The 10,672-nt window shown below is 50.7% G+C and overlaps 1 protein-coding gene across 1 annotated transcript; it reads right to left on the bottom strand.

Moving 5' to 3' along the window:
• Positions 1–70: 70 nt before the first annotated feature.
• On the bottom strand, positions 71–4,770 carry LOC136056810 (keratin, type I cytoskeletal 19). Its single transcript, XM_065749163.1, has 8 exons — positions 4,227–4,770; positions 2,699–2,781; positions 2,212–2,368; positions 1,810–1,971; positions 1,537–1,662; positions 1,212–1,432; positions 827–855; positions 71–345 (listed from the first exon to the last, which is right to left on the bottom strand). Exons 1-8 carry the CDS (start codon positions 4,686–4,688, stop codon positions 308–310), a joined length of 1,278 nt encoding a protein of 425 aa, XP_065605235.1. The 5' UTR covers positions 4,689–4,770; the 3' UTR covers positions 71–307.
• Between the last annotated feature and the right edge of the window lie 5,902 nt (positions 4,771–10,672).

Here is a 10,672-nt window from a genome sequence, read left to right as displayed (position 1 = left end):
AGTGCTGCGCTGGGGGAGCGGCTGCCCCGTCCTGGGGCTGCAGCAGTGACAGCAGTGACCAAACAAGAGCTGAGGTTGCAAGATCATCTTTATTGGAGTAGATAAAGCATTTCAGCACAAGGAAGAACTAGAAGCAATTAAAAACCTAACCTAGTCTGCAAATTAATCACCACTAAATGGATCCATCTACTTAAACTTCGTGTAGCCAAGGATTTTCTGTGCAGTTAATTTCCAGCAGTTAATGTGATTCCTCTGCGTTGTAATTCCTTTTCTTCTCCTCGCCTTGAAGATGACATCTGTGGCACTTTCAGTACTGTTTTCCATCTGGCAGCTTGTCTTTTTTGTCTGCAGTGATACGGAGAAAAAGAACAACAGTTACTTAACCAGAGCACATGAGACCATTCCACAAGTTACTGAGCTTGGTCTGTGTCTCATCTGTCATTCCCTTCTCAGGAGTTTTATTCTTCATAGCACTGATTTGAATCATGCATCGCTTTTACAATACAGCTGACCTTTAAAAGCAAGTCATACTTGCATGTTGGTGCAGTGCCCCCCAGATGCTGACACTGCCCGCATCCTTTCACCTGGGGAATGATTTGTTTTGCAGTAACAAAGTCTGAAATGTTTTCCTGATGCCTAATGTCCTTTGATGTCTAAAACTTGTTAAATTTGAGCCAGAGTCATCACTTTGACTTTCTGTGTGACACAGACGTGCAGCAGCCCAGCCTCTGGAGTGCACAGAATACCCTCATGTGTGTATTTATCTTTTTTAAAAATAAAACTCCTTTGGCTACTGAAGGTTTCCAGGAGGTGAAGAAGTCCTTACCGTCAGATCCAGCGAGGGAGCCAAGCAACCTGGAAGCAAAGAGAGGAGAGCTGAAAGGGGAGGCAGCACGTGGCATGCAGTGCGAGGTGGCAGCGTACAAACACGGCCTCTCGTATCATTTTGTGCGTAGTCAGAAGCAAGGCGTTCATTTCCTTGCTTTCTTTTTCGCCTCAGAAGAAGGAATCGTTATAGGAAATGTTTTTGTAAACTACAGCAGCGAATGAAACGGTGGGAGAAGATAATTTCTCCCCTGAAAAAAAATAACGTGTTGAAAGAATTAGGACCCCAGCCGTGTTTGGAGTTGGGTTTCCCGGGATGCTGTGGCACATGAGCACCGCGGTGTGGTCGTTCCGCATAAGGCCTCGTGCCGCGAGCAGTTACTCACTGGGACTCCTGACCCTCCAGGAGCTGCCGGTAAGTAGCGATCTCCTGCTCCAGACGACTCTTGATGTCCATGAGCATCCTGTACTCGCAGTTCTGGCGCTCCATGTCAGCCCGGAGCTCCGCCAGCTGTGCCTCGATGCTGCCGATCATGCCCTGGATGTGCTCCAGCTGTGCTCCGTACCGCCCTTCGGTGTCGGCCAGGGTGCTTTCCAGCGCGCATTTCTGCCAGCAGAGTTGGAGGGGAAGGGTTGCTGGGCTGCTTGCAGGAGGGGAATACGGGCGTGTTTTAGTGTGCCTGCGTTTGTGCAGTGCAAATTTTAACAAACCATGCTGAGCTGGGACTGCAGCTCTATTTCCAGCCCTTGGAGGGTGCGTCTCAGGTCAGTGACTTCGGACTTGCTGCTCTGCAGTTGTTCGGTATTGACAGCTACTTCCCGGTTCAGCTCTTCAGTCTGAAAAAGGAAAATGGCACGTGAGACATGTAGGACCTCTGAGTGGAGGTCCTAAGGCTTTCACTTGGTTTTCTGTAAGTTACAGAGTAACTTCGTTTCCTTCATGGATTTAAAAATCACCATTATTTAGTATGAAGCTTTTCATACCTTGCTGTGGAACCAGGCCTCGGCATCCTTCCTGTTCTTCTCTGCCATGTGTTCGTACTGGTCTCTCATGTCGGCCAGGATCTTGGACAGGTCAGTGCCTGGAGCTGAGTCCACTTCCACACTGACTTGGCCAGTTACCTGTCCTCCCAGGGCACTCATTTCCTGCGTTGACATTACAGAGGAAGACAAAAGAGGGTACAATCATAAATGACAAAGTTATGAACCATCCGTCCTTTCTTCAAAGGTCTGAACGACTGTACTGGAAAACTGGCAGGGTGGATCTTTGATTTGCCAGTCTGCATAGAAGTCTTTATCATTGGAGAGTCCAAGGCACTCCTGGGGCCCTGCTCACAGTGCTTTCCTCTCTTCACTTCCAATCACGCTTGTTTGTTTTGTATTTACCTCCTCGTGGTTCTTCTTGAGGTAGGCCAGCTCCTCCTTCAGGCTCTCAATCTGCATCTCCAGGTCGGCCCTGGACAGGGTCAGCTCGTCCAGCACCCTGCGCAGCCCATTGATGTCGGCCTCCACGCTCTGGCGCAGGGCCTGCTCTGTTTCGAACCTTGAAGAAGCAAAACAGAACTCTTCAGACTAATGATGAAGGCACCATGAAATGCATTATTTGTTAGAAAAGTATCTGGCACTGTAGGAACTATGACACAGCAAATGTTGTTAAACATTAAACTTTTCTACACGTATTTTACAGTAGAACGTTTCCTGTGGGGCAGGTGAGGTTTGCAGCAATGCGTGAAGGGCTGAGCTGCGGTGACAGATCAAACTGGTGTTCATACGGAGATTTTACACACATTCCTTTCTTTCTTCACAGTCACTGCCCTTTGCCTCAAGAGGGATTTTTGCCTCAGGAGACTTTCCCCTTTCAGAAATTACTCACTTGGTCTTGAAGTCATCAGCAGCCAGTCTGGCGTTGTCAATCTGCAGGACGATCTTCGAGTTGTCAATAGTGGCAGCGAGGATCTGCAATCAGTGAGAGTTCATTGCTGAGATGGGAACAGCTTTGTCATCTCCTTACGCTAAAGGTGGAGGAGTTACAATTGCACCCATAGCTCCACCAAAGGCGAATGCATTTTATTTGGTCTCAGATGATCTGTAGCAAATAGGCAGCACAGATTCATCACAGTACTTCTGCAGTTGCTGTCAGCTATGGGTAGGTCCTGTTACTTCGGTCCGGGCTACGAAGGGCCCTGAAGCTCGAGTCCCCGCAGTGCGGTGCTCTGGTGGAGGGGGAGGCCTTGGGTGGGCAGGTCGGTGGGTGTGAGGCACCAAGACTGCTTCCTGGGGAACAGCAGAGGAAGCGAAGGGAAGGGCCCTCGGGGCAGAACGGGTTCTCTCTGTGTGTTTTCTTAGCTGGGCAGTGATGCAAGGACTGTGTGATTGCAAAACAGATGGCATGTTTATGTACTGTAAGCAATCTAGGTTCATGTGTGTTTGAGCACATATTTTCCCCCTTAAATTCACCACTTTAGTATTTATTGACTCTTAAAATTAATCACATAAATCACAAGCCAAAAAGGAAATGTCCCTCAGGAGTGATCTCTTTTAATTTTTAACTAGAGAGCGTGTCTTTTTTGCCTGCCATTTTCGAAACTAAGGAAGTTCTATACAGAAACAGCTGCAACATCTCTATCTAAAGGGAATAAAGGACAGGAGGAGAAAGAATGACAAAAGGTGAAAATCCAGTTCCCAGTTCTGTCTTTTCTGGAGCTCAGTTTCTGGAATCAGTGGAGAATGTGAATGTCTTAAGGCAAAGAGAAAACAAATGGCGTGGGAGCAGTCACGAACTCCGAGCTGACCTGCAAGGAGTAAAGCTCAAGCTTTCCTCCATTTGTTTGCACAGTTTACTCAGCTTCTAGATATGGTTTCCAGGGTGTGCATCGGCTCACAGTAACCCAATATCAGCTACCCATCAGCTGTTGGGACAGATCCTGCATTTATAAATGGCATCGATTATTTTAGGACTGCTACTTCCTTTTTCCATATGCAAAATGTTTCAACATTCTTATTTCAATTGCTCGCTGAAGTAGGCGAAATGTGCAGTGAAATGTGTAGTCGTGCTCATGAGATCATGAGCTGCTACCTTCACATTTGCGAAGCCGTTCTTTCCTGCAGCCGCAGTGTGCGTGGGGCTCTCTGGAGCTCCGTGAGCTGCATGGCGGGTCAGTGCTTCTTTCAAAGCAAACACCACCAGAGGGTGAGATACCGGGGTGCACACCGTCCCCGCTAACATTAGAAACGTGGAGGATTTCATGCTGCACGTTGCTTTACCTGCCTGACCAGCGGTCGCGTTTGCATTCCTCCTTCCTCCTTCCCACAGACCTGCTGGCTCCTTTCCAAGGGAAGCTTTTCTCTTTGGATTTTTGTGCTTCCTTCTAAAGCGCTTTTTAGCCAGTACTACCACCTACCTGGTCTCGGAGGTCTTCAATAGTCTTGTAATAAAGGCTGTAGTCTCGGGCAGGGCCCGGTCCTTGCCGTAGGTACCATTCGCGGATTTTGGTTTCAAGATCCGAGTTTGCTTCTTCCAACGCGCGCACTTTGTCCAGGTAGGACGCGAGGCGGTCATTCAGGTTTTGCATCGTTGTCTTTTCATTCCCTGAGAGGAGACCATCACCAGAGCCCAAGCCACCACCGTAGCCCCCACAGAAGCCTCCACTGAAGCTGCTGCTGAAGCCACCTCCGTATCCACCGCCCAGGCCGCTTCCTAGGCCTGAAGAGACAAATCTAGCGGATGAGACTGACACCCCCCTGCCGCCGGATCCCCCGTGGATGCTCGGGGCCCTGAAGGAACCGGCACCCGAACGGAGCGAGCGGCCGCCGGGGCCCCCTGCCACCGGGGAGGTGGTTTGCCTGAAGCTGTAAGTCGCCATAGAGAGAAACGGGGCCTGAAGCGAGCTGCGGTTTGTGATCGGGAGCAGGAATGCGTGCTCCTTTCCCCCACCCCACTTCTTTTATGCCTGTGACAATGGGAGTTGTCTCCAGAATGTGTTATCTGAGACCCGTGGAATTTATCGGCCGTAAGCCCTCTGCCAACACAGGGATTCCTCTCATTGGTCAGCTGCTGAGAAGGGAGCTGGGTTTCATTCCCAAATACCTTTACACAAGGCACTGATTCCCTCCCCCTGCCATTGAGGAAGAAGGTGGGACTGGGGGGAGCTGCTGCTCTGCTGAGGGGCACAGCCATCCATCCAGTTGGAGTTTAGGTGTAGGGAGCGGGAGGGCCGGCGGCACTCAGCCCCAGTGCACCTGGCTGCGTCCCTGCAGCCCCACGGCGACTTGCTTCCTTCAGCCACGGCAAAGTTAAAACACAGAGTGATTATGTCAGTAATTGGTAGACTGATAACGGAGCCTGAAGGTGTGCAGGCCTTAGCAGTGCAGTTTCCTACCTGTACTTTCCCCCCTTTCCCTCAGGAACAATCATTTCAGAAGGAACAATTTCTTGGCAGGGCACCCTTCCTTCGGAGGTGGATCTGTGGGTGCCCCGTGGATGTTGGTACTGGAGAGGCATTTGGACAATGCCCTCGGTGATCTGGGTTGGTCCCTTAGCCCCGATGTGGTCACCAAATCCTTGAAGGTCCCCAAGATAATGAAATGACAGAAATATTTATCCTTTTCTAAAATACGAAGTTTGTTTTGTTGATCTCATTTCCTTTTTAGGCCAACAGCAACAGGGAGGATCTGACAGAGAATGTGTCCTGTGTGAAGGAGTCTGTTTTTGTGCAGAAACAAGAGTCCTTTCCAAGGAACTGTTGCTGTGTTTGTAGCAGAGAGAGGCGTTAAACTTCCCTGCGTAGTACCTGGGGAGTCAGCAACAACAGAAACAAGGGCCCAATTGTATGTGTTCAGTCCTTTTGTTACCACCAAAAGGGAGAAGTAATCACAAGAAACGTAATCATGTTGTCTTCTTGACTCTGAGAGTAATGAAAATGTTATTTCTCAAGTGTTTAAGTCCAGTTCTCCAAGGTGAATTTTCAAAAGCAATGGTTCCTTTATCACCACAAGCTCCCCAGGAGGATCCCCGACGGTGAGCAGCTCTTCCATCTTTTGTGCTGTCCTCTTTCTTTCCCCACCACCCCTCGTTCCCTCCAAGCCTCGGGGCCTGCACAGGAGGTGCTGCTTTGAGGGTTGGGGTGAGCTTTGGCAGCACCCAGGCCAGGGCAGAGCTGCGTGTCCTGCAGTGCTTCCTCGGAGCACATCTCTGGGAGCGCCCGGTGCAGGCTGTGTTTGAATGAGAAATCCGTTTGATAGCAAGACAATGGATTAGAGATAAGCCAAGCGGAATGCATACTCGGCATGAGGGCAGGTCTGTTCTTTTTTTACCCATAAAAATGCACTAACCACACATCACTGCTTTACTCACTTGGTTGGGAGAGAGAAGTCAAACTGCGGGGCAAACAGGGAGTGTAAAAGAATACGGACAAGAGCTGGAAGCTGCCCAGGGAGCAGTGCAGCAGCCCTGCAGAGCTCTCCCTGCAGCTTCCAGCCAGCCGTGAGCTTTCAGCACTCATACAGACTGCTGTGCCCTTTTTTCCATCAGTATATCATTTTTAGCTGTAATTGATGGCATTGGTTTGCCAGTGAACTAGAATTTAGTCATTTTTGTCAAATGTACTTTATTGTGGAGGTGTGGCCTTGTGGCTGACTTATATACTGCTGGCTTTCCTACGTAGATGAGCTATACCCTCAGATGGGAGGGAGTTATATCCTGTTGGAGTAACTTGCAGGCTTTTCTGTACCTGATGTGGAGGCTGCATCAGAACAGAGCTCTGAAACAACTCAGGCACAGAGACTGCCACCCGATGTGTGCAGTTTGGGCACCATACATATTATCTGTGATTCTGCAGCTTGGGCCCTTTCGTGTTGTGCAGAGACTGCTGCACTCACACAGCTTGCTCACTTGCACAGTAACAATGTGCAGCCCTCCCTGAGACAGAGAACGGCCCCTTCTGCAGATCTGAATGTTTTATTCAGCCCTGGGTGGGGGAATGCTGCCCAACAGGTTCCAGCTCCCATCAACGGGAGCGCTGACAGTGCTGGGAAGCTGCATGGGGGCAGAAGGGTCTGGCAGAGAACAGTTACTTTATTGTTAAGTGCTGGAGTCGATAGTTAGAGCATAAAGACACAAATCTGTGCCTTCACTGAGCAGAAATGCAAGAACAGAAAGGAGGAAAAGCCCTATTCCCGTCGGTGTCCTGCAGCAAGGAGAAAGGAGCATCCTTCCCTCCAGGCATCCCCAGGGTCCCTCGTAGTCCTCAAGGCAGTGTGTTTTGGATTTCTGCAGAATGAAAGGCACGTGTATGGTTTTGCACAATGTTTTATTGTCCACTTCATAGAAATCAGGGTTTGGAAGGCTTCTGCATTCCCCCAGAAGCCCCCTGAGTCAAAGCAGCAATCCCTGTATGTTTTAACATCATTTGCTGCAGTCAGGGCAGGGCTGCTTCAGACAAGCAGGGGGAACTCCCAGAGAGTCCTTCTTGATAACTTGGAATGATATCTGGAATTGTCGGGTGGAGGAAGCTGGGGGGACACAGCCCAATGGAGCAACCATTCCATCTTCTTTGTAGCCCCCAGTGCATGGGAAGTGCCTGGACAGCATTCCCAGGAAAACTGTTCTGAGTTTCCAGAAGGGTTTGTCTTTGTCTTTTAACTCCACATCTTTTTTAGCTCTGCGGTTGCATGTTTGCTTTTGCGGGGGCTCCTTTCAGGTGATAACATGTACTTAAATGCCTGGAAAGGCCTTTAGTGTGGAGAAGTATTTGCTTTTATCATTGTGTGCAGGCCTTTTTTTTCTCCTGCTGCCATGAGCTTAATTTGCTGTAGTGTCAGCTCTTCCCTGGAGCGAACAGGAGGGTGGGACAGCCGAGGGAAGGGCCTTTATCTGCGGTTTATGGCAGGCGAGCACTGCTTTGTGCGATCGTAAATATTTTGTCAGGGAATTGTTATGCACTTCGTTGTAAAGCATTTTATTGCCCTCGAGTATCTCCAGCACGTCCCTCATTCGTGCCCGCTGCTGTTCCAGCGGTGCTTGGATCGCTGCTGCTGCTCACTGTGATGTGTCCCCCCCGACCCCTTTGTACCCACGTTTTCAAACTTCATGTCTTCTGATTATTGAAGCTGCGCTGCCCTGCCCCACTAATCCTGTCCCGCATTGCTCCAGTCACCACCGCGCGTGTCCTCTCCTGTCAGAAATCACGGGCACAACGCATTTGAATCTCTTTCATTCGAACACCCATTTTTCTTCCCTTCTTTTCATGGGTCTTCCCCGTGGGAAGAGCCGAGCCGAGGAGCGTCCATCCGCAGCCGGTCCTGGGGCAGCTGTGCCGGTTGGGGCGCAGCTCTCACCCTCCTGGCTTTCCTCTCCCGTCATCAATCATCTTTAGGGCCGTTTTCCCAGGTGCTCTCTCGGCTTGCCTTGCTGCACAGGCACTGAGTGTGCCAAGAGATCCGAGATAAGAATGTTTGCGTGCTGCTGCAGCAGGTCCCGGCACAGGCGGGCACGGCTGCTGATGTTTAAAGAGGATAGATAAGAGCAAAGAGAGATCCTGTTACCCCTCAAACCTCTGTCTTCTGTAGAGGAGAGGGAATGTGATTTGATGGAGGGAAATGCACGTGGGCATCCAGATACCGAGACACGAGAAGTGAGGGCAGTCCCATCGGAGGGAGCAGTGAGGATTTGGGCAGGACGGTGTGTGCCTTGGAGGAGCAGAGGGTGTCAGAGCAGAGCGCGGAGCACACGGTGGCATGGTTACTAACAGCGGTTTCAGTGGAAAGGAGCTCTGACTTTTGGCAGCAGAGGCTGCAGGGCGGAACCGGGCCGGGAGGGAAGGGCGGGCAGCAGGGCTGTGCCTTTGATCCGCAGCCACGCTCCCGCTGCCAGGGCTGCCGGGCACCGGAGCAGTGCCAGCAGAAAGGTGTTCCCTGCAGCCAGCCTTGGCAGCGCAGCGCTGAGGGGCAACTGCAGTGAGCACAGAGCGCAGTGCGGGCGGTGTGCAGCACGCTGGGGAAGTCAGCCTCAGCACACCTGAAACGCGCGCTCACTGCGACAGCGATGGCTCTGCTGTAGCTGGTCCAGATCGTCTCCTTCTGTTTTTTCATTGAAGGCAGAGTGAACGGGAAGTTTCCTTTGTTAGCTCCCTGAGAAGTGCTGAGGGAATGGAGGGGGCTCTCTGCAGGACTCTGCTGCACTGCTGAGCCCTGAAACCACTCCTGCAGTGCTGGGAGTGTGTGGCCGTGGGGCTGTGGGGCTGTGGGGCCGTGGGGCTGTGGGGCTGTGGGGCTGTTAGGCCCTCCTCTGACCTTCCTGCAAACTTCATAATGTGCAGGCGGAGATGATTAATTTCCAGAATTGAGAAACCTGGGCACACCCAAAGGCTGTAACACAGACTTCTTTCATCGCCTTTGTAAGCAGACGTGCAGGTGTCAGCACCTCGCAGTCCCCTGCAGGCTCACTGTTTGAGCACACCCCGTTTCCATGAGCCCCGTTCTTGAGGAAGCCCCCATCCCCTGGCAGAGCCCTCCCTGGCAGCAGTGGCAGCTGAAGCTGTGCTGTGCACGGAGGGCAACAACCCGAGTGCTGCATCAGTGCGTGCAGGAGCGCCCCGAACTTGATGGTTTCCTATGGGATTACCTGAAAACTTTCCCACAGAACTGCATGGAGCAGATGATAGTTCGTTTTTTCAAACCTCTTTGCTGTTACAGTGGTTAAATGCTGTCTGATCTCTCAGTGTTAACCTTGTGAAAAAATACGTTTTATTTTTTTTTCTTTAAAAATATGAGTCTAGCTAATGATTTGGGGGGAAAAAGACTTCCTTCCATTGCTTTTATTTATTCATTTTTTTGTGTGAGCACATTTTATTCATGGAAAAGGTAACCATGAAAGCCCTTTTAAGCTGCATCCGTACCCGTAGCCTTTCTGTTTGCTCCCATTGTCCGATTTCTGGGGCGGAGCGGTGCGTGGCGGTCACGCTGTGCCTGGCCCGGGTCTGACTGCGGAGCAAAGTGCAGAGCTGTGTGACAGGAGCAGTGCTGCTCTGCTGCTGCCCCCGTGTGCTGCCAGGACTCAACAGTTTGTACGATTCCTGTGAGTCATTTCAGTGAGTTTTCTTCGTCTGCGAACAGCTCAAATGATGTCAGTGTGCTCCATGAAGTTGGGGCAGCTACAGAAAGGATGGAGCCGTCCCGGGTCGCATCCTGCCACAGAGCTGCAGCTGTTCTTGCAGGAGCTGAGGACTGCCTCGGGTGCTTGGATCACAGAGAGTGCACACCTGGGCCTCCCAGAAGTCGAGAGAGTGGTCCTAACGGCCAACATTCATGTTTCAAGAGCTATTTCTTTGCATATTGCCATGCATTGCCTGATGGACTCTGGCTTTTACTGAGCAAGATTATATAGAACCCTCCCCTGAAAGTTGGGGGCTGCCTGGACATAGTTAATCTCTTCTTCAGCGACCCAAGGGCAGATGTCTTCAGCTTAACCAAGTGCATCGTTAGGTTGTGGTTTTAATTGTGTTAGCTTTATTTAAGCTGAGCTGCCACGCTTGGACGTACAGCCCTCGCAAGGAGCGCCCTGGGAGAGGCTTTCAGCAGTCCTTCCTCGCTCCCATAGGTGTCACTCTCGAGTTTACTATGAGCCCGGGCGGGCATTCCTCCCCTAATACCTTAATCAGACGTCGCCCGGTGAAGTAGGGTATGCTGTTTTCTTTGGGGCTGCACTAAAGTCCCCAAACTGTGACTGTATCTCTCATTTATTTCACCTAACTTTGAATATTTGTCCAATATTAATACGCTAAATAATCCACTGCACACAGCATCTTTTTGCACTGCAGAAAAGGAAAGTTTTATTAGGGGCACTACTGTC

The sequence above is a fragment of the Cyrtonyx montezumae genome, unplaced genomic scaffold (assembly GCF_038088225.1).
Source record: "Cyrtonyx montezumae isolate F1298 unplaced genomic scaffold, pur_monq_1.0 scaffold_58, whole genome shotgun sequence".
Classification (NCBI taxonomy): domain Eukaryota; kingdom Metazoa; phylum Chordata; class Aves; order Galliformes; family Odontophoridae; genus Cyrtonyx; species Cyrtonyx montezumae.
This window is presented reverse-complemented; position numbering and strand designations above follow the sequence as displayed.

Excerpts from the sequence above, each read along its gene's own strand:
- LOC136056810 (XM_065749163.1), bottom strand. The coding sequence starts at position 4,688 with ATGGCGACTTACAGCTTCAGGCAAACCACCTCCCCGGTGGCAGGGGGC. Across the intron at positions 1,972-2,211 it reads TCAAGAAGAACCACGAGGAG|GAAATGAGTGCCCTGGGAGG; the intron begins GTAAATACAAAA and ends ATGTCAACGCAG. Across the intron at positions 346-826 it reads CTCCCTCGCTGGATCTGACG|ACAAAAAAGACAAGCTGCCA; the intron begins GTAAGGACTTCT and ends GTATCACTGCAG.